General features: G+C 39.4%; 3 protein-coding genes, 1 long non-coding RNA gene and 1 other non-coding gene across 6 annotated transcripts in view; 3 read left to right on the plus strand and 2 right to left on the minus strand.

The window, feature by feature from the left end:
- LOC148732835 (trace amine-associated receptor 6-like) lies at window positions 1–2,925 on the minus strand. Its single transcript, XM_088756167.1, has one exon. The coding sequence runs from the start codon at window positions 1,790–1,792 to the stop codon at window positions 731–733; it is 1,062 nt and encodes a 353-aa protein (XP_088612293.1). The 5' UTR covers window positions 1,793–2,925; the 3' UTR covers window positions 1–730.
- A 1,162-nt stretch (window positions 2,926–4,087) lies between these two features.
- LOC111342962 (uncharacterized) lies at window positions 4,088–9,495 on the plus strand. Its single transcript, XR_016000354.1, has 4 exons — window positions 4,088–4,764; window positions 5,043–5,510; window positions 5,700–5,703; window positions 6,431–9,495. It is a non-coding gene; the product is annotated as an uncharacterized LOC111342962 (transcript).
- A 3,632-nt stretch (window positions 9,496–13,127) lies between these two features.
- Window positions 13,128–14,385, plus strand: LOC148732836 (uncharacterized). The gene is made up of 3 exons (XM_088757918.1): window positions 13,128–13,377; window positions 13,614–13,876; window positions 14,296–14,385. Exons 1-3 carry the CDS (start codon window positions 13,302–13,304, stop codon window positions 14,383–14,385), a joined length of 429 nt encoding a protein of 142 aa, XP_088614044.1. The 5' UTR covers window positions 13,128–13,301.
- LOC111328767 (uncharacterized) lies at window positions 14,301–16,414 on the plus strand. Its single transcript, XM_088756176.1, has 5 exons — window positions 14,301–14,454; window positions 14,614–15,024; window positions 15,652–15,765; window positions 16,028–16,081; window positions 16,218–16,414. The coding sequence occupies exons 2-4, from the start codon at window positions 14,772–14,774 to the stop codon at window positions 16,078–16,080; spliced, it is 420 nt and encodes a 139-aa protein (XP_088612302.1). The 5' UTR covers window positions 14,301–14,454; window positions 14,614–14,771; the 3' UTR covers window position 16,081; window positions 16,218–16,414.
- Window positions 16,415–21,698: 5,284 nt separating this feature from the next.
- LOC148732837 (uncharacterized) overlaps window positions 21,699–22,379 on the minus strand; it is a 5,346-nt gene continuing 4,665 nt past the window's right edge. For both annotated transcript variants that reach the window (XR_015999748.1, XR_015999747.1), the window contains exon 3: window positions 21,699–22,379. This exon is cut by the window's right edge and continues 477 nt beyond it. This is a non-coding gene — a long non-coding RNA (uncharacterized LOC148732837).

The raw sequence follows: 22,379 nt of genomic DNA on the forward strand, positions 1-22,379 counted from the left end.
TGTAATTCCAATACGATTTAATCTGATATCAAACACGTCAAACTAAAACACAAGCAAGAAAACCTATTCTAAGCGACATTACAAAGAGCTAAACTAAAACAATAATCATTACATAACAACACAAAGGTCGAGCGCATAAACCCTAACAACAATCGATGAAATAATAAACGAAAACAAGAAGGGGAGAGAAAAATACGCTTACCGATTGTCCTCTCTGTACTCCTTATTAACCAGAAGTCGCAAATGATCGCAGATAACTTTATCGCAGATAACTCTATCGCACAAACTCGCATAGACTCTCCTTTCATCGACAGCGCACGAGGCCACAACGTACGAGGTCGCAATATGTCTCACTAAAACTTAATATTTAACTTAAAGACAGTTACAAATGCAAATAAATAACTGATAACGTTACTGGCAATTCAAGGCAGAGCGCCATGCTTTACTTGGTGTTAGTATTTTTCCAAAACACAGTTAAATTGTAGGGATAAAGAATCGTATTCATATCCAGGTTAAGAGTTGAGCCTTATAAAGTAGAGCCCTGTTGGTGGAAACTCGCGAAAATTTTCGATGGAGGAAATAACTTTTTTCATGCTTTAATGTTATAAAGGGCTTCTATTTCATTTATGCTTGATGTCAACATAAATACCCGCTCGCATCTTGGTTCTCATCACCCTAATTATAGAGACAGACAGACGGAGAAATATGGAGCGAGTTCACCATCTCGTTGTCATGGCAATTCTTGCGTATCGCCTGCTTGTGGCCTAACAGTGGTTCTTCTGCGACAAATTACTCGTATTTCCGTCTCTTCTGTTTGTTGAACTCGTTTTCGTAACAGCAGGTGGACAAATACCAGTCGAAATCGCCTGTTCCTCACCGCGTAGATCAAAGGATTCATCAAAGAATTAAGCAACGTTAATGTAAAAGCTAAAAAGAAAAGTATATGGGCGACATTAAATTCAGTCACTTTGTCTAGGAAAAAATTAACGGATATCGAAATAAAGTTACAAAAGAAAACAGTTAGAACAATTGGCGTCGTTGTCTTTAACGCCTTTCTTTCCTTCTTGAATTTTTCCCTGGCTTCCAATGAGACTTGCTGAGAAGCAATTTGTTTCTCATGGCGTCTAACCTCTATATAAATAGAAACATGGCATGCAACAATTACTAGAAGACTACATACTAAAAGAACATCAACAAATACAACAGTCACAAAATCATGTTCAGAGTCTATAAAATCCTTGATTGCTGGAATAAAGGCTAGTATCCACGCTATCGCAAAAGAGATTATCAAAATCTTATTAGAGGAATAATTATTGTAGAAAAAGGGACGTTTTATCGCCAAAAATCTTTCCAAGCTTATCAATACCACATGAAACAGAGATACGCTGCAAAACATGGTGAATAAGATCCCCGAAACTTTCTCAAACGCGCAAAACTCAGCAACACTTCTTCCTTGAATGAAATACACTTCCATCGTAACAAAGCACGGCTGAATTGTTAAAGTTACCAAGAGATCCGTCGTTGCTAAACACGCCAGCAGAATGTTTGACGTCGTTCGAAGATCAAGCGTAGACTTCACTGCTATTATCACAACAAGATTCAGTAAGATTGTGAAGGGTAGAGACACCAGTAGGATAACTGTTGTGAAAACTAGCACGGAATGGACATCGGTGGACAACGCATCTGGTTTCAACACGGGCAAAAAAGTGGCTGTGTCGCAGGTATAATGGGGTTCGTTGTTGACCGAGTGTAGCTCCGAAGTATAATTCAAATCTTCGTCAGGGAGAACCATCTTATTTTCGCCAGGTTCAGGGTTACTCCTTTAATTACTGTGTAGTTCCTTGCACAGATGTTTTTATATCTTCTCTTTTTTTAATAACTATATCTCCCATCGCCAAGGGGGAAATCATGAGAGCGACTAGCAGCAATTATTTTAATTATGTAAATTAAGCTGACAATTTATTGTGGGGACCGATGATAGACTTCATTCATATGCAATTAGTTCTCTGCTCCTATGGTTACAGCGCTGTCCACATGAATGAAAGCAAATCGAAACTAGATTACGCCTTAAGTTGACAACATTTGCAAAAAATACCAATGTCTTGTAATAAATTCCCTCTTAAAAATGCAAAATTTTGTGGAGTTATTCACTGTTTTTGTTTGTTTGTTTGTTTTTTTTTTTGGTAACTTTAAAGGGCGGATGGTTTAAATCGAGGGATTAAATGAGAGGCTTTATCAAAAGCTGGTTGCGGCAGTCTATCGCCGCTGCAAAACGTCTCACCGCCGTTCATTTAGCCCGCGGCAGACTCTAGTGTTTGGTTTCCGTGCTTTACAGAGCAGCCACTATCGAAAACCGCTCATGGATAAGTTATTGAAATTCCTGGCAAATGATCGCGGTGATCAACAATTCTTCGAAACACAAAAGGATGTAAAAATTATAGAGCAAAAGCTGCAGGGCAGTGCTGTTCACGGTTGCCACTGACTGGTTTGAGGCGAACTTTCTACAGAGAAACTTTTCCAAGTATGGCAGTATGTTAATAGGAAAAGGCAAACTGGGAATAAATATTGATCGTAATCTGTCATTCACTAATCACATCGGTGAAAAATACCAGCCAACGAGTAGGAGTTGTTATGAGACTACGAAAGCTCATACCGACAAATGCCAAGTTAGCACTGTACAAAGCAGCAATTCTACCACACATGACGTACTACAGCACCGTTTGGCATTTATGTAAAAGTACTGACGCCCGTAAACTTGAGCGCATTCAAGAATTTGCTTTGAGAGCCATTTATTGTGATTGGAACGCATCATACGAACAGTTGTTAAAGTGGGCGAATCTAACAACCCTTAGAAATAGACTGAGACTGCTAGACACAACCATAATAATGTACAAAGTGAAGTATCAGAATTACCCAACATATATTTCTGATCCGAATTTGTCAAAAAGCAATCCAAATACAATCTTATCCATCTTATGTGTACCCTGTACATCTTATGTGTACCCATGTGTACACATGGATACACAGGGTACACAGGGTACACAGGGTACACAGGGTACACAGGGTACACAGGGTACACAGGGTGCACAGGGTGCACAGAGTACACAGGGTACACAGGGTACACAGGGTATACATGGGTACACAAGGTACACAGGGTACACAGGGTACACATGGGTACACAAGGTACACAGGGTATACATGGGTACACAGGGTACACAGGGTACACAGGGTTCACAGGGTACACAAGGTACAAAGGGTATACATGGGTACACAGGGGAAACAGGGTACACAGGGTACACAGGGTATACATGGGTACACAAGGTACACAGGGTACACAGGGTACACAGGGTACACATGGGTACACAAGGTACACAGGGTATACATGGGTACACAGGGTACACAGGGTACACAGGGTTCACAGGGTACACAAGGTACAAAGGGTACACAGGGTACACAGGGGAAACAGGGTACACAGGGGTACACAAAGTATACATGGGTACACAGGGTACACAGGGTACACATTGGTACACAGGGTATACATGGGTACACAGGGTACACAGGGTACACATGGGTACACAGGGTACACATGGGTACACAGGGTACACAGGGTACACTGGGTATACATGGGTACACAGGGTACACAGGCTACACAGGGTGCACAGGGTGCACAGAGTACACAGGGTACACAGAGTACACAGGGTACACATGGGTACACAGGTACACATGGGTACACAGGGTACACAGGGTAACAGGTAGTTTATATGGAGACTGGGTAACAGGGAGTCTATAGGGAGATGGAGACTGCCATGAATTACTTGCCCTTTACAATCAAAGTGCATGGCAAGCCGGAGAGGACAAAAGTATAGTGAAAAGAAGTTTACATGACGAGTTACAAATATCATAGTACGAGTTTAAAATTTCACTGGACGAGCTACAGTTTTACTGGATGAGATACAGTTTTTGTACTTCCAGAAAAAAAATTGCTGTACCAGAAAAACTTTTTTATTCACGAGAAAAAAATTATAATGCGAGAAAAATTCTGATGGACGAGAAAAACTTTACTGGACGAGAATATCGATTGATTATCGATTAGTTTCGAAACATGGTCAGCGGTATTGATACTTTGTCATGCACATTAACAATCATTGTTAACAGGGCGGATCAGAATGTTGCTGATGTACAGTCGTTATTAAAGACTGTCCAAGATCTTTCTGAAAGACTTATTCCTCGTAATCAAGCCATTAATAATGAAGTATCAAGGATCTTCAATAGAAGCGGTACAAGGAACGTAAACACAACGAGTACACCATCAACAAGTTCAACAGTTCAGACTAGCAACAACGCCGCTCAGTTTTCACGATTCCGGCGCCTTCAAAACAGTCGAAGAATTGGTCAAAGTTTGACATCTAGGCGCCAGAATCGTCCAGCAAACACACCGTTTCTCTGTGATGTGACTCTTCTTTGTGGCCCCCATGATTCTATCGTCCCAAGACTAAGCACTAAACTGATCTTAGCGGAACGCGGCCACGTGATCACAGCTATCCGTTTTCACAAGGGGATGTCAGAAATAGAAGTCGAGACTACTATACATGAGGCCTTTGGTAGATATTGAGATCCTGCACTCAGTTCACCATTCTCTGAAAACCTGTCCTAGGTCGCGGTAATCAAGGTCTTGATGGCACAATTATCCATAGATTATTTAAATCCAAGAACAAGCCCATTTATGTCAGACCAAGTGAAGTCCTTATTCCCGAAATTGCACAGGTATGGTATTTATACATTCAAAATAAGTAAAGTTATTTGTCATGTATTGTTCATTTGGGATTGACCCATGGGCAAAAGGTGTTAAATACCTTAACAAAACTTAACTAATTGGCCTTTGCTATTGCAATCATACTTGAATCAACTGGATCTGCATATGCTGGTTTTATGCTTTAAATTCAGCCCTATCTCTTAATAAACACTGAGAAACATGGTTTTCTAAGGGAGGCCATACCATTCAAAAGTGGTATGAAATCACGATTGATGATTGAGATTATCAGTTACAACAGGCCATACCTGATCAGGCAACCCAGTCAGGGCGCACCATGCAATCACAGCAGGCCATACCTAATCAGGCAACCCAGTCAGGACACACCATGCAATCACAGCAGGCCATACCTGATCAGGCAACCCAGTCAGGGCACACCATGCAGTCACAGCAGGCCATACCTGGTCAGGCAACCCAGTCAGGGCGCACCATGCAATCACAGCAGGCCATACCTGATCAGGCAACCCAGTCAGGACACACCATGCAATCACAGCAGGCCATACCTGATCAGGCAACCCAGTCAGGGCACACCATGCAGTCACAGCAGGCCATACCTGATCAGGCAACCCAGTCAGGGCACACCATGCAGTCACAGCAGGCCATACCTGATCAGGCAACCCAGTCAGGGCACACCATCCAGTTACAACAGGCCATGCCTGATCAGGCAATTCAGTCAGATCACACCATTCAACTGCAAGAAGCCTAAGTGGTTAAGCCAATTCATAACCCAGGTAACCTTTGCCATAAAATACATATAAAATACAGCTTTGGTGTGGTATAATCTATCTTTCTCAATGCTATAGTCTGTAGTGTCATATAGGTAGTTGTTTAGTGTTATTCTACTCTAATTATTTGGGTTAAATTTATCATGATTGTATATTTATGGTAGTTTAGTGCATTTTAGTACAGATTTGTTGATTCTGTCCCTGCAAAATATTTTTAGTCAACTTTTTAAAGTCAAATAATGAGTTGCTCAGTAGAAATGCCCAAAAAAATTGGGGTTCACTGAAAGCTTTGTTGCGTGGCATGACATTGCACTATGAATAACTTGCACAGTGAGGGTGCGCAGAAACAGTTAAGAGTAGCAATCAATTCATTTCTGGCTTCATTTACTTTTTCCCTCTTAACTCATCAGCTTTCTTACAATTTTAAAATTAAAGTGAGTTATTAACTTTTCATAGATCCAATTCATTGCTTAATGCTTTCTTGGCTGTAATTTTTAACAAATGGTAAACACCCCAGCATACACTATTGAGTTATGGATGCACGCAGCAGGTTGCTAAGCACGAAAGAAGCGTAAGAGTCGCTCGAGGCGATAGCCGAGAGCGACTCTAGCTTCTTGAGTGTTTAGCAAACCTCCCAAGTGCATCCATAACTCAATAGTGTACACTGTGGTGTTTACCATTTGTTTTATAACATAACATTGATACATTGTAGCTGAAGAGTTCCCTTTTATTTAACAAATCTTATGCGACCAGAAAAAACAAGCGCATGTGGAAAAATAGTCTTTGCATTTGCTCACATCAGCAGCGTACACCCATGGGAAAATGGGGGACGCTAAATTGAGCAACCAAAGCATGCGCTTTACTTTGCTTATGTTATAAATTGTTTTATCTGCAGATGATGGTGTTGAATTTCTTCCCATGCTTTATGATGGTAATGATGCACCAACAAAGTCCATCACTGTTCATCAAAGTACCATGAGGAAAAACCTCATTGAAATATTCAGTGATCCCAGTATTTCATCCTGTCAACTTGATGTTACTGTCATTGATTCAAATGGCAATGCAGAACAAGGCAAAGGCAGGGGAGTTCTTCTTGATGTGCTTACTGAATTCTGGCAGGCTTTCTTCACTTCACTCACTGTTGGTAGTGCAGAGAAGATTCCTTTTATCAGGCATAATCTGCAGAAACCTGAATGGGAAGCTATTGCAAGAATCTTGGTTTATGGTTACAAGACTGTTAAGTACTTCCCTCTGAAACTTTCTCATCTATTCTTGGCATCATGCTTGTTTGGTGAAGAAAGTATTACACCAGACTTGCTTCTAGCATCATTTAGAGAGTACATTGCAGCTGAAAATAAGGAGGTCTTAGACAAGTGTCTCAGTGATGCTTTCGACCCAGAGGATAAAGAAACAATTGAATTCCTCTCTGCATTAAAGTGCCTCAGGTTGCCCAACAAAAACAACATTGAAACAATAATCATGGAGTTGGCTCACCAAGAATTGGTTCAGAAACCAAGATATGTATTAAACAGCTGGGCCCCTATTCTGGATTCACTGCACTTTGATTACAGTTTTCAAACCCTTGAAGGTCTCAAGGAACTATATGACAGGAAGCGCCCAACAGCTAGGAAAATCAATAACCTGTTCAAGGCAGAGCCATCTAATGATGCTGAACGGCAGAGTCTGGGACATCTTAAAAGGTTTGTCCAATCCTTAGAAGGAAAGGCATGGGCCAAGTTCCTTCATTTCTGCACAGGAAGTGACGTCATTACATGTGATGACATTGAAGTGTCCTTCATTTCTTTGGAAGGTCTCCAACGACGCCCTGTGGCTCGCACATGTGTACCACTGCTAGAGCTACCAACTACGTATGAATCGTATCCAGCTTTGGTAGAAGAATTTACTAATATCATGAAAGAAGACCAAGCATGGTCTTTTGACATGATTTAGGTGTTTACTTGAATGTCTTCTTAGCCTGCATTTCAGCTCAATTGGTTGGGTTTTCATTTGAAGACCTGTGATCTCTAAGCAATGTAGGAGAGGGATTAGTTAAAAAAAAAATTTCTGTATCCAGACCCCATTTGCCCTGCTGCCACCCTTGACTCGCTGGTTCCAATGTGCCAGTTCTGCTGCTGTGAGTCACTGAAAAGCCCAGCCAAGAGAGCATGCCATGAGTGGATTATTAGCAAACTGCACTTTACATTCACTTTCAAGACAGTCCTTCTACCGCTAATTATTTGTAGTCACAAAAACCTGAGAAGGGCTTTTGCAGAAACCATTTCTACAATTATTACACAGCACAGCTGACTTTGTTCTAAGTTTCACAAAATTATTTAGATGTCTATTGCCTGAGAAAGGTTAGTTGAATTTATAAAACACCACACAAGTTGGTTATAGCTTTACAAGAGAAAAGTAAAAACACACAAATGAGAATTGTCACTGAATGTTTGTCATTTCTTTTGAGCTTTTGGCATTGCGTTATCATTTCATATGTTGAGTTCTTGCAAAACTAAACAAATATGTACCAGTAAATTTAAATTACTGTATGTAATTCATAGTTATGATTCTAAATTCCTGATATTCTGATAAATTTACTAGGACAAATAACAATATTGTTTCATCATTGTTCTATAAAATCACAGGACTGGAAAAATTGTGAACAAATGGAAAGCTCCTTTTCTTGTTTTAAGTTAATAAAAAACGTAATAACAAACCCACTATGGACCTTAGACTTTTCAATCATTACCATGCTGATAGGTGGGAAAAGCTTGAATGGCGGAATTCAGAATGGTTTTTCTTATTTTTATTTATATATTCTATTTTTGTTTCTGGTAAACTTTTTATGCACATGATTAAATATGTGTGCCATCATATATCTTTGAACATTGTCATGAAGCAAAATTCCAAAATGTAAAAAATACAAACAAATAAACAGATTCCCAAATTCCTACTTTTCCAACTTCCCTTTTCTTGGCCTTGTCTCAAACAATTTCAACGCATCCAAATTTACATGTAACAGTCTGTGGTAGGAAGAGATGTAGTGCATCTAACTTTACTTTAGGACATACATGTACTACAGTGGGGGAAGCAATAAGCCAATCATAGATCAAAGAAAACTGCAGCAGTTTCTAACAAATTTGGCCAAGGCCAAATGTAAATAAAAATGAAACTGAAAAAAGATCTTATCACTGCAATAGAGGAGCTATTATCAGTGGTAGATCTTTAAGCGCCCAAAGGAAGCAGGCCCCAGGCCCCTCTCTATTCTTAGATCCAAAGATAGATAGGTGAGTTTTGATGGCATGATGACTGATTAAAAAATCCACTAATGGAGTCACATCTCATAACAATGCCAGAACAGTCAAAGAAATTAAATAAGGATATTATCAAGTGATTGTGTAGAAAAAGTAACAGTTAAACTGGGGTTGGTGCTACTTCCCCCAAGTGTTTTTCCTCACTAACAATAATTTTCATGAACAAAACCATTTAACTAAGGCATGTTGTTTACTGATTTGACAACATCGCAAACACTGATGAAAAGATCAATTCCAGAGTTCCCATCATCCTCTAAGGGATCTGGCACATGGGTCTTTAGGACTGCCATTTCTTGTTCAGTCAGTTGGACTTGGTTTTCAGGAACAACAATATCAACATCACCATTCATCTCTGAAATACTTGATTCAAAGTCAATGCCGAGGACTGTGACACACTAAATGTTATAGTTATGTTTAAAAAATTGTATACATAGTTAATATTAAATGGCATTTTTGAACATTTTATATGATTTTTCATATTTTGTGAGAAATTGTTAATATTTGTTACATATCATTGTAAGCGTTTTTGTTTTGTTAATGTTGCATATGATTATGGATTGATTATGAACACATGTAGTTCAACACACTGATGATTATGAGTGATTTTAATGATGATCTTAATCTAAATAAAAACGTAAGTGCTATTGTATTTGCTTTGTTCTTTTTATTTACAAGTCACGTTGGAGTTATTATTTGTCTTGTCTGCTGTTCTTTTGCAACATAATCAGTTTTTGTTTATAAATGTGATCAAAGAACTGTAAACATTAATTTTTAAGTGAGATAGAATAAATATATGAAAATCATATATTTTGAACTGCGGTATTTGATACGTATGATGGACGATCCTCGCAGTAGATAGCGCTATTTGAGCAATAGCGAAATTCAGACCTGAAAAAAATCAGGCCTGTACGGGACTCGAACCACTGACCTCTGCGATACTAGTGCAGCGCTCTAACCAATTGAGCTAACAAGCTCAAATAGCGCTATCTACTGCGAGGATCGTCCATCATACGTATTAATTTTTAAATGAACCACAAGAAATGTTGACACATCTAAACATTTAATCCTTATATATTTTCAATGATGACAAAGCAACTGCAAAAATGTCATGACAGAAAACAATGTAAATACTGTTAACCTACATCTATCTTTGGGGCTGCCTACAATGCAAATTGTATCACATTTTAAGATTCATCTATAACACCATTATGAAATCTCATTGGAAAGTTTCCAGAATTTGCTGGACAGACAAAAAGTGATTTATCCCAGAGTTTCCATCATCAGATAATGGATCAACATTTTCCTTCAGCTGTTGATTTTCACTCTCAGTTAGCTAGCTCTGGAACAACAACATTGTTGTCAGTGATTATATCTGGAATTGGACCATGTTGGTCTATGCCATAGGATTCTATGTCAAGAACTTCCGCAGCATCAGATGTTTGTAACAGTGACATATTCCATAAGGCTAGTGGTGAGTGATAACCAGTTGTTCTCATCACATGATAATTCCACTGGTTGTGAAATTCATTTAGTGATGCATTAATTCTTGGAAGATGTACATAATGTAATGCATATAAATGCACTTCATTTAGAGAATCAAGTATTTCATTACTTTCCATAAACTCAAAAAGATCTTTGTAAAATGCAGAACAAACTCGGTTGACCTCTGCCCACAAACATTCTATTCTCTGATTGTGAACACTGCGTCCAGCAATGAAACTCCCCTTGTCTGATCCTCGATTATTTGTCATATACCTGGCCACGTCAATGTTTTCCATTCCATGATCTCCACGGACACGCAGGGGAAGCCCATCTAATTCTTTTCTGCACCTATCCAGTAAGAATAAGTCTCCATTATCGTACGAAGAGGAAATTTTCCCAATTAAGAGATTAAGTTGAGTCAATAATTCTTTAAAATTATCGCTGGAAAACATTTCCCCACTCACTGTCACGTTGAAATCCGCCATCTTGTGTTTTAAAATTAATACCGCTGACTTGTGTTTTAAAAATAATACCGCTGACCATGTTTCGAAACTAATCGATAATCAATCGATATTCTCGTCCAGTAAAGTTTTTCTCGTCTATCAGAATTTTTCTCGCATTATAATTTTTTTCTCGTGCATAAAAAAGTTTTTCTGGTACAGCAATCTTTTTTCTGGAAGTACAAAAACTGTATCTCATCCAGTAAAACTGTAGCTCTTCCGGTGAAATTTTAAACTCGTACTATGATACGTATATGTGCACGATCCTTCGCAGTAAAGCACTATTTGAGCAATAGTGAAAATCAGACCTGAAAAAAATTTCAGGCCTGTACGGGATTCGAACCACTGACCTCTGCGATACTAGTGCAGCGCTCTACCAATTGAGCTAACAAGCCAACTGGGAGCAGGCCATCAAATTAATTCGACATAAACCCGTAGATGATAAATCAAACAACAACAAACATATGAAACATATGTATGAACTGCGGTTATGAAACGTATATGTGCACGATCCTTCGCAGTAAAGCACTATTTGAGCAATAGTGAAAATCAGACCTGAAAAAAATTTTTTTCAGGTCTGATTTTCACTATTGCTCAAATAGTGCTTTACTGCGAAGGATCGCGCACATATACGTTTCATAACCGCAGTTCTTACATATGTTTCATATGTTTGTTGTTGTTCGTATTATGATATTTGTAACTCGTCATGTGAACTTCTTTTCACTATACTTTTGTCCTGTCCTGCTTGCCATATGCGCACGTGAAAGATGACAGAACCAGTCCACGAATCAGCTACTCTCGCAAAGATCCGCGGGTAAGACACTTTGGCCAACCTACCACCCCATATAGAGGTTTGCACAGCAGCCATGTCGGATGGCAGGAACAATAGATTATTTTACCCATGGGAAAAATTTTTCTTTCTTATGCAAAATATTTTCATTGTTCCTGCCATCCAACACGGCTGCTGTGCAAAATCTCTTTGGGAAAATAGTTACTTTCGTCATACGGATTGCTAGAAATAAGTCTGAAGCACGATTTATCGCTCTGTTACATTGGCTAGTTAGCAATTGTTTCCAATTACTTTTGTATGGGTGAATCACAAATTATGTAAGGACGGAGGAAGAAAATTATTGGGAAAAATAGAGTCGCGGATAATTTAAGGAAATAAAGGAAAGAAAGAGCCGTGCTCGGGAGGAAGATGGGAGAACAGAGGAATAGAGAATTATACGAAAAGAGGAACGGAGAAATATGGGAACAGAAGAACAGAGGAACAAAGGAACAGAAAAATGAAGGAACAGACAAACAAGGGAACAGGAGAACAGATGAAGGGGGGAAGCGTGGAGCTAGAAATACTAGTCATAAGAAGACAGGCCGGTTATTTGTTAGAGAACTTTAAGAATATTCCTCCCATTTAAAAATTTTGGCAGTGACACTTCAAATGGAGTTTATCATGGTCACTAAATGCATTCACTACGCAAAAGTTAAAAGCAACAGCCTTGACCAAGGGTAGAAATGGAATGTTATTACAACCGATGAATGATTGTGAAAATCCATGAACTGTATTTAAGGTAAGCCCTCTCAGAAACATCACGGAGAGCAACTAATGAACTGTAAACAATAATCTCCTTTTTATTTAAGATTTATTACTGTAAAAGTGTTTGATTTCTAACTCTGACGCTTCCACATTTTCCTAGTGCCCAGCCTTAACGCCTCAACTTCGGCAAATGTGAAGAAGTGACGGCACAAATACGTTGCTATGCAACTAGTGATAAACAAATCGAAACTTTGTTTTCCATCAAGAGCTCGGTTGCTACTGAAGCAAAGTGAAAGGAAATATATTTTTGTGCTTATCGCGGAAGATAGCAATTCGAAAATGAACAAAACCATCCCGAATGACAAAGAGTCCATGAAGGAATCCTGTTCTGCGAGAATATTTGATGAAGAAGCCAATGTCACTCATCGTTCAGCTGAGAATTACCATGAGCCTCTGGAGGCCTCACACGGAACACGGTTCATGGCTAATGAGGCGGGCGTTTCCAGAACTTCAGGCCTTTTTTTCGTTAAAATCAAATGCTTAGTTAAGTTAGGATTTGTTATCGGAAGGAGTGTGAAGAAAAAACTTAGAACTTTTTTTTCGCGAACGCGTAAGTAGACCTCACTCAATATGTAAACTATGAAAAAGGTTGTAATTGGTTCAGTTTGAATTGTCTGGCCAACATTGGAGAAACAATCCACGCAAATGGAGTTTTTTGTTTTCAGTTTGTTTTGTTTTGTTTTTTTTTGTATTGAAGTTGTTTAGCTAACTTAAGTTGACAAAATTTCTTCAAGAAGTAACTGAAAAGCGCGTGCTACTAAAATTCCAGATTATAACGTAGATTTTTAACATTGCACTATCTTTCAGCTGTTCCTTGACAATGTTTTGTATCCCCAACATCAATTTTAATTTTCTTGATTCCAAAATAACTACTTTGACATGTTTCTTTTTCAGTCTGCGAAAGAAAATGAACAACTAGAACAAAGGATCACATACCCTGAAAAAGAGATTAACAGTTAGTTTTATGTAGGGACGCATGCGGGACACGAAAAGCGCGCGCGGACTGAGAAACCATTTTAATAAGGGGTGACGAGGCTGAACTGTTGGTCCTACACTCCCCTTTGTTCCGTCCTCTATTGAGTTTTCCCGATTTCACTTAGCATTATGAACTTCAGTTGAATATTTAACAAATTATTTGAACGATCTTTTGTTTCAGCTATTTGTGACATTGATTTCATTTGTATTTTACAGCTAAGGAGAAGGAGAACGTCTCTCTTAAGGAAACTATTTTCAGGAGAGACCAGGAAATTGTTGATCTCAAAGAAAAACTGTCCCAAGTACAACACAACTGGCAAAGAAACCAGTTTGATTTTGCCAAGCAAATGGCAACAATGAACAAAATGCTACATGAGGCAAAGAAGAACGTTGACGAGCTCGAGGGTGGCGTAAATGTTTGCGTTATGAAGAACAAAACAAAAGTGGAAGAATCCCAGAGCGAGCCACAACATTCAATGGTGAGTATGTAAAGCAAGATGGCGTCGTATCAACTCTTGTCTTTATCGGCTCCAGGATGCTTAAGGGAACATAGATGGAGAGAAAGAGGAGTTTACTTTACGTTTCATTAAAAATTAATAAGCACTTTTACGAAGCAAGGAAGATGAAAAAGAGTTCAAAATCGCGACTCACACCATCGGCAAAATCACCACGATTTAAAGTAACTTCCCCATTTCACAAAGGCACGACGTGACACAACCAGTCAGTCCATCCTCAAGACGGGAAGAGGGACTTTAACCAGAAAGCTTTTGAATAATCTTTTGATGAGATTGAAAACGTGTTCTTCCATGCACTTTGATTTGCAGTTGGTTTTTAGTTTGTTTTTTGTCTTTTGGTTCAAGTTATTTTTTTGTTTTGTTTTGTTTTTTTTTTCAACTAGGTAAAGGATACTTTGATGTTCAACCATCATGGTTTGACACATTATCAAACAATGATGGATGTCTCAACGTTGAAAATTTTCCCGCAGTGAAAGCCAAAGACCTTGAAATTACGAATAACGTTAGATTGCATTAAAAGCCCTCTACTGAGCCAGCCAAAGGTATGAAGAATGAGAATTTTGAACACAATATCTCAACAGTCCACATCTTTGCGACATCAAGTGTAAACTGACAAGTGAAAAATAGTTAGCGGCTTCGAATTGGCAACGTTTTCTTCCAGGCGCTTTGATTTCATTTATTTTTTTTTTTTTTACAACTAGACAAGTATTACTTTGACCTTCAACCACCGTGGTTTGACAGTCCATCAAACAACGCTGGGTGTCTTAAAGTTGAAAACTTTCCAGTAAAAGCAAAAGATCTTGAAGCTCTGAAGAATGTTCAATCAAACTCAAAGCTCTCCACCAAAGTGGCTAAAGTTATGAGGAAGGAAATCAGAGGAACTGATATTGAGAATAACACTCCAACGGTTCAACTCAGAGGCGTTCCATCGATAAATATCGCAGATTCCTCTGGTAACAAGGTGAATCCCTTTTCCAAGAGGGCTAAAGGCCTTAAAAACCCATCACACGTCCCTGCTGCCAACTTTCAAGCTCAAACTGTGATGACTGATGCTGCATTAAAGACTCGTGGCTCATCCAGTGAGATTAAATCTTTTTCGGAGAAAGCCAAAGGTATGATCAGTCGAATGTCATGTGGCAAATGTTGAGGAAGCTGTAATTGACAAGTAAGAGCTTTAAGTGCTCAGTGTCACGGTTTATTGCGGTGGTATAGGCAAATCTCACCGAACGTAATTCAGTTTTGGTTCAGTAAGCGTAATTCCAAGACGTAGATATCTTTATGTTTACACTAAATTCTCAACGTCGCGATCATGAATAAAAATATCATTTCATGGTAGCTCTTCAAAAATGTATATCCACATACTGCTTCTTAACCCCTAATAGTGATAAACATCTAATTTCTCTAAACAGTATCAAATCTGAATCAAATATACTGGTCATGTGACTAAAGAACATGACTGCATGGGTTAAGAAGCTGTCGATCATTAGACAAATTCTCCATACCAGCACCCTGGGAAAGATACAGAAAGCAGTATAGAGAATATCATCGCCATACTGATGTTAGGATGTAAAGGACTAAAAACTGACGTTATGGTGGATGAATGTCACCCCTTCCTCCCCCCCCCCCAAAAAAAAAGTTGAGCTCGCTTAGTGAATGGTATTTACTTAGACATTAGCCACTTGGTAATTTAATCTGTGATAAGACGAAGTTTCTAACAAAAATCTTTATGAATTATATAGGGAATCCATATTCTTACCAACGCCAAACACCTATTCTGGCGATCACTATTCCCAGCACATCTCAAATAGCTTTTGCTTATCAGCAGATCAATCAACACCTCATTCCTCAAACTGGTAAGTACGACTTAATATCAAATTATGCAAACAGCAATAAGCTCCCTGCAGGGGGTTTGGGTAAGAGCCAGAGGTAAGAGCTATGTGCGGTGGAGTTTGGAACTGGAGAATTCTTATTCTAGGGGGAGAGGGAGGTAATTTATATCCAAGGGGTAGAAGATATATGTGGCACTAAGAGCTCGTTTAAAAACTTGCTCAGAAACAAGCTGATCTGAGATAAACGATTTCATTTTGTCTAAACTTTTCATTTTTTTTTCTTCAGAACAAGGATTCTTGAGCAAAACTTTTAACAAATGGTTTGGATCATACTACTGAAGTAAGTGAGGTGCCATTCAGAGATTTAAGTGCCATAAACCCGTCAACTTTGCAGCATTGCACTGACTGTAGTACTACCTTTGCTTTCGTTGACCAAAAGTCGAGACATTGATTCTGATTCTCTTTTTATTTTACAGATTATCTTCAATGCGGACGACTCAATGCAGACGACTCTAATTCATAATAACTTCAAAGCTGGGCATGGTGATTTTGAATTTTGCAACATTTTATTGTCTTTGGCAAACTTTTGTGAACAAACTAATCAAAGACAAAGTCTAGATGAACAATTATTTCAATTTTGAGAATATCTGTTATAAAAGATTTTGTAAATATGTATATAGCATTGTCGTATTTAATGATTATTTGGGGAATGTTGAACTTATTGTCAAAATCATTCATCTGTTTTGTTTATTCAAATAGACATGAAATAAGAAATGAGTTATTCTTCTGAAGAAATAATCAGTTTTAAAAACTATCATCGCAAAGCTTGACCTATGAGTAAAGTGAGTAGTACGGAAAAAGAGGGTTAGGTTGGCACATTAGTAGCTTCGTGTCTCGAAACCAGTCTAGCTCTACGGAAGTCATTTCGTACGCCTGCCTCTTTAATCAGTGTACTTAGGACCGGTATGCAGTTGCGTCATTTCTCGAAGATCTCCTAAAGCAGCTGAAAGTCTAGAATCCTTTGCTGCAGTAAGTCTATTTAAGGTCAGATGAAGCTGGTTCTTACCACAACAGCTCCCTCGCAAAGGGAGTTGGGGTTGAAGTCCTTCGTTGTCACTTCTCGGAGCCGCAGTCTGGTAAGGACATTTGCGATCGCATCCTCTTCCCGATGAAGTCATCTATTGGTGCTTACTGCAACAAAAGGCACGATGTTCTCACTGCTGTGGACACGAGAGATGCATTGATGCAACACCCATCGAAGGGAACAACCGCTGAGGTGAGCGTCGTCGACGAATCAAAGAACACTCTGTGTATAATAAGACTGAGCATTTAGTAGCTTCCACAACTTCGAATATGGAGATACCAGTCTGAGAGTTTGGAAATGTTATGGCATCGGTAAAGGGAAGTGCATTGCATATGACAAAATGCAAAATTTGGAGCCGTTGAAGCTACTAAACCGGTTCCAAACTTGGGGGGAAAACAGCCTAAATACTGCCGAGGAATCCTCAATGTGACACCATTTTTAAAGCCCGAGAAAAATTACAGGAAAACGCCATGTTTTTAGTCGGCCGTAAACCTTAGTTTCTAGCTCATTCGTCCTCCATCTTAAACAAAATGTGCTTTCGCGTGACACTTCTGGTCAAGATTTGTCAACTGGATTTGAAGAGACGGAGGCAAATTCTCCATCCATAAGTGAAGCAGAAGACTCACCGACGGCTATGGGGTTTAAATATAGAAGCGGAGGTACGCCATTAGTGGGAACGTGGCAACGAGAAAAACACGAATAAATTAGTGGAATGAAAAGCGTTCGTCATGCTGATACCTGTGGGATTAAGAGTGCCGATTTTAAAGATTAACTTTTGTTCAAGAGTTTTACGCCTTTCCGTGTTGCCTAAATGTAAGGAAAGACCGCAGATTGCCATAGGTAATCAACGAACGCTTTTCATTCCACTGATTTATTCGTGTTTTTCTCGTTGCCGTGTTCCCACCAATGGCGTACCTCCGCTTCTCTATTTAAACCCACATACAACCCACAATTCCTCCATTCGCTCTGACAAAGGGCTAACGCTCGAAACGTCAGCTTTTTTATTAGTTACGGTGGCCAATTTACAATTTCAAATGAATTGATATAACCAAATTACCTTGTTATCCCCACCGACGCAGCACCACAGTTTCTTTTGAAACTTTTAGCCTTTATTCTATGGGGTTTAGCTACATAGAATTGGTGGAAAAGTGCACATTCGGGCAATGTTTTGCCTCAAGCGATGATGAAAATGTACGAAGTGCAATTGATGTGGGTTTGTTAAATATTGCCTATAAAATTTCATTAGTTTACAAAAAAGACTAAAGGCCGGGTATGAAAAGAGTTGGATATTTGAGTCCGAAAGTTTCATGTTATGAAGGGTCAAACAAAATCTGTACATGAACTCTACCAAGAAATTGAAAACATACAAAATGAACTACAATATTGGAAAAAGGCCTACGAGAATTTAGAGATAGAGAAGAAAAGAATCAATGAGGAAATGGTGCTGGCAGTGAACCAAAGGGAAAATGAAACCCAGGTTATGCAGATAACGAAAAAAGAGCTTGAAGATTGTATTAAATTGCCGGAAAATTCAGTGGGAATTAGTCAGTCCTACCAGGGAAAACCTCTTTCAACTGTGAAAAATGAGTTCAGGACCTTGAAAACTTTTATTTCATGAAGCGAAGCTGCTCTTTGGTTCTGCTTTGGTGTTGAACTACTAGGTTTAACTGTCAAAGAATCAGATGCTGATTTGGTTCACAGCATCACAAGTAAACCCAACCGTCAAGATACAGGGGACGGAGAAAGAAAGTAAAGCACCTTGTCCGAAGAATAAAAAGCGAATGTAGAAAAATCCTCTTCCTACTTGACAAATTTTGTGTGGGAGATGCATTTTATCCTCAGTGAAGTCATTTTGAGATATCTGTAATATCGAGAGACAAAAGGCAGATCACCACAGTAAAACTTTCGGACGTGATTACAGGGCTTGAAGTTACGCCTGCATCGGGCGCATTCGCCAATAATGACTTCACTTTTGCGACTAAAATTTCTCCATTGGTGGCGATTTTGCAACCGTTTTACAGCCTAGCTTATAAATAAATCATATTTAACAGCCTTGTGTCTTACTTGTCACCGGTTGCTCTAGTTTTATCCGAAAAATCGTGCGAAATTCAAGTTAAATGTTGCGTGACTCTAGTCGTTCGTTTCTTGCTGAGAGAGTGTGGACAAAACGTGGGGTAGGCCATGGCCTACCCTTTGGCCTACCCTATGGCCAACCCTACGTCTATCCGATAGCCTACCCTATGACCTACCGGTGGTCAGATTTTTAAAAACATAAAAATAAAATCAGTAAGAGTCGAACGAATACGCTGGCGTACAATTCTATGCCTCTGTAAAGGATATACTAAGAGGTCACAAAACAAGATTTTCAACGTCCGAGGGAACGAAACAACGCAAATATTGCAGCACTCACCCAAGCACTCAACCATAACGGTAAGCTAAGGGGGAGGGGAGAGGAGAGGAGGGGCCAATATTGCGTGGTCGCAGATAATATGCAAAATGGCGGCTTCACGATACAAGCTGCCAGTTGGTAACATAGTGGAGTGCTAGTGTAAAAATGTAATGAACGGCGCTATATCGGAGAACATATCCAGGTAGGAAAACGCAGAAATTACGTGCCAGGCCAATTTTTTAAGTGCCTCTTAACTGCTGTAGAGTATTGAATTTGTAACAAGCACCCCATGACACGCACGTATCGCCGTCATAAACATTTCGAAAACTTTACTTGCTTTTCCAAAGAAAGGGCCAGTATTGCACTAGTTTGAAAGGAGAGCTGATATGATGATGTTTACCCAAAAGCTGCGTTTAACCGGCCTCTGTTCTTTGATTTCCTTGTTCTATCAGAAGGTTAAGAAATTTTGATCGAAATGTGGCTGCCAAAACAGCAGAAGAAAGTCGTTGGTAAGACTACTCAGGAAAACGTTGAAAGGTTTCCAGCAATGCTATCCTTTTATAAATCTGACCACCGGCAGGCCACAGGGTAGGCCACAGGGTAGGCCACAGGGTAGGCCACAGGGTAGGCCACAGGGTAGGCCAAAGGGAGGCCACAGGGTAGGCCACAGGGTAGGCCACAGGGTAGGCCACAGGGTAGGCCACAGGGTAGGCCACAGGGTAGGCCATAGGGTAGGCCACAGGGTAGGCCATGGCTTACACCATGGCCTAAGCCATGGCCGACCCCACGTTTTGTCCACACCCTTGCTGAGAAACGTATCACGGGCGCACTTTTTCACAAACTATGTCATGCAACTCTCATGAAATTTCAAGGAAATCTTTGTTTCTAATTGCCGGCTCTGGTAGAAGTAGGTTACTTTTGTGACTAAAATTTAAGAACTTGTGACTAAATTTTAGAGGTTACTCGCAAATGGTGATCGAGAATTATTTTAATTCCGAGCCCTGGATTAGTGATTGTCAATGTGTTTCTCAGTAGACTTATGTAAATAATGTCATACAGTTGCTGAAAGTGTAATAGGTATATGCTCTTAAGACACAAACTGCCTTAAGTTCCAAATTAAGCTCAGATGGCATCATGATTGTGTAAAACTTAAAGCTATGAATATCTGTGACATTAAATTCTGTTGTACTTTACCAACTCGGAATTTCGAACTAAATCAGTGAAAGATTTACCTACTTTAACAACGTCTCAGACAATGTCCGATACACAAAATATTTTGTACTGAACCTTGCTTTTAAATCCAAAAATGTTTTTAACAAGGCAGTAGTTTTATATTTTGGTCACCTGCTTATTTCCTTCTTATCGAATAAAATAATGAATTTAATTTGATAAGAAGAATTTAAGAAAACTGCCAAAAACAGGGAATGGTGTGTTCAGCTTGTCACAGTCAATATTTTTCTATGAAAACGATTGAAAATTTAACAAAGGCAACACTTATAACATCTGTCCGTACCAAGCATGTGTCAAAAGCTTTTAGCAAATGGGTAGCCAATTTCCCTATTGACAGGTCACTGATCCATGGACACAATCGACGTGGAAAAGAGAGCATCATGCTTAGAAAATTTGTAATCAATTTATCAATTATATCTTATTGAGCTGCAGGTAGCAGCATTTATGCTTTCAGTCACAATTTTCTCCAAATCTTACATTAGAGGGATAGAGCAAAACCATACGCCACAATTTAGGGCACAAATTATCAGCGGTCTTCTCTTTTGGGCGGACCTCCGAGAAAACAGTATAACATCGCACTGGATCCAAACTTGGGACATCTTCGGTTTAAAAGCCTAAAATCTTTATTTGTTCCCCAGCTTCCTGACTTGGAGAGGTCATTATCTGATTCTGGAAAACGTCAGCTCTAAAGCGTTGTTTAATGAGTGATTCACGGCGAAATGTGGCCCTAATTTCGACATTTGTTTTGATACCGCGAATCACAGTAGATGCCGACCGCTAAGTTTCTAAGGTAATACCTATCTATTTGTTGGAGTTATCATGGACTTGACCACTTCAGTTATAAGAAAAATTCTTAGTTTGGACATGAAACTGGACTGTAAAGCAGGTAGGCTGACTTATGTCGAGATCTATTTTAGTGGTTCGATTTCGACGTAGGCGAAAAAAATCGCAAATCTTCGCGGCTCGTACGTGTTGATTCAAACGGTCATAACTACTGAAATATCGAAAATGTACCGGGGTTTATGTTTGTGCCTATTAAGGCTACATTTTACGAGTGTGCTGGATATAGTTGCTAAGCAGTTTTCACCAACATTACTATTTAAGTAATTTTCACCAACATAGCCCTTCATTCGTTACACCGATGGGAGCGACATCGCACTTAGCCTCGTTCTCGCGCCGTAATTTTGGAACCAGATCACCAAATCGCGAGAGCTCGGATCACCCATACGTTATTTACCAAGTGAGAGGTTGAGATGGCTGGTTTATTTCTTTAATCAATCCTCTTATGTGGAATACTAGGGCCCACTGCATGCTTAAAATTAGACCGTGTAAATAACGACCCTTAGTGATCATATGATTAAGTCTATTGTCGGAGTTTGTTCGAGCCGCACGGGATAGTAATTGGCTCTCAGTCGCGAGGTAGGATATGGAAGGTTAGTGTCAATATATTGATCCATGAAAAATGAGAATATCCCACCTTATAACCCACCCATTAATTTTGGCACGATTTTATTGGTTACTTTACGTCACGTGGTGCAAAATCACAGGACAGTTATTCCGCAATAACCCCCGTCTGCGTCGATATTTGTCCTCCGATTTTCCCGTGAAAAAGAAACATAGTCAACACAAGAGTTTCAACTTTTCCGTTCTCCTATTTACATGGAAGGAAACCAAACTGGTTTTTTTTTTTTTTTTTGCTTGCTTGCTTGCGTCAATCGCGCGAATTCGCCATCAGATCACCACTGGCTTTTTTACTGTGTTTACGCACAGTTTAATTGCGATGTGAAAATTAATGGGAGGGTTATAAAATAAATAACCCCCGTTCTGGCTTGCTGGTATGTCGGCTGATAATGTCCTTGGCTGAGAGATTGTCCTCAAAATTTCATATTTGCCCTCGAAGCTTCGCTTCTCGGCCAATCTCTGCCGCGGACATTA

The sequence above is a fragment of the Stylophora pistillata genome, chromosome 4 (assembly GCF_964205215.1).
Source record: "Stylophora pistillata chromosome 4, jaStyPist1.2, whole genome shotgun sequence".
NCBI classification, from domain to species: Eukaryota; Metazoa; Cnidaria; class Anthozoa; order Scleractinia; family Pocilloporidae; genus Stylophora; species Stylophora pistillata.

Bases quoted from the DNA above. Each gene is read 5' to 3' on its own strand.
- LOC148732835 (XM_088756167.1), bottom strand. From the start codon at position 1,792: ATGGTTCTCCCTGACGAAGATTTGAATTATACTTCGGAGCTACACTCG.
- LOC148732836 (XM_088757918.1), top strand. From the start codon at position 13,302: ATGTTTCTTTTTCAGTCTGCGAAAGAAAATGAACAACTAGAACAAAGG. The intron at 13,378-13,613 runs GTTAGTTTTATG...TGTATTTTACAG, and splicing joins CCCTGAAAAAGAGATTAACA to CTAAGGAGAAGGAGAACGTC. The intron at 13,877-14,295 runs GTGAGTATGTAA...TTTTTCAACTAG, and splicing joins GCGAGCCACAACATTCAATG to GTAAAGGATACTTTGATGTT.
- LOC111328767 (XM_088756176.1), top strand. From the start codon at position 14,772: ATGAGGAAGGAAATCAGAGGAACTGATATTGAGAATAACACTCCAACG. The intron at 15,025-15,651 runs GTATGATCAGTC...TGAATTATATAG, and splicing joins TTTTTCGGAGAAAGCCAAAG to GGAATCCATATTCTTACCAA. The intron at 15,766-16,027 runs GTAAGTACGACT...TTTTTTCTTCAG, and splicing joins ACACCTCATTCCTCAAACTG to AACAAGGATTCTTGAGCAAA.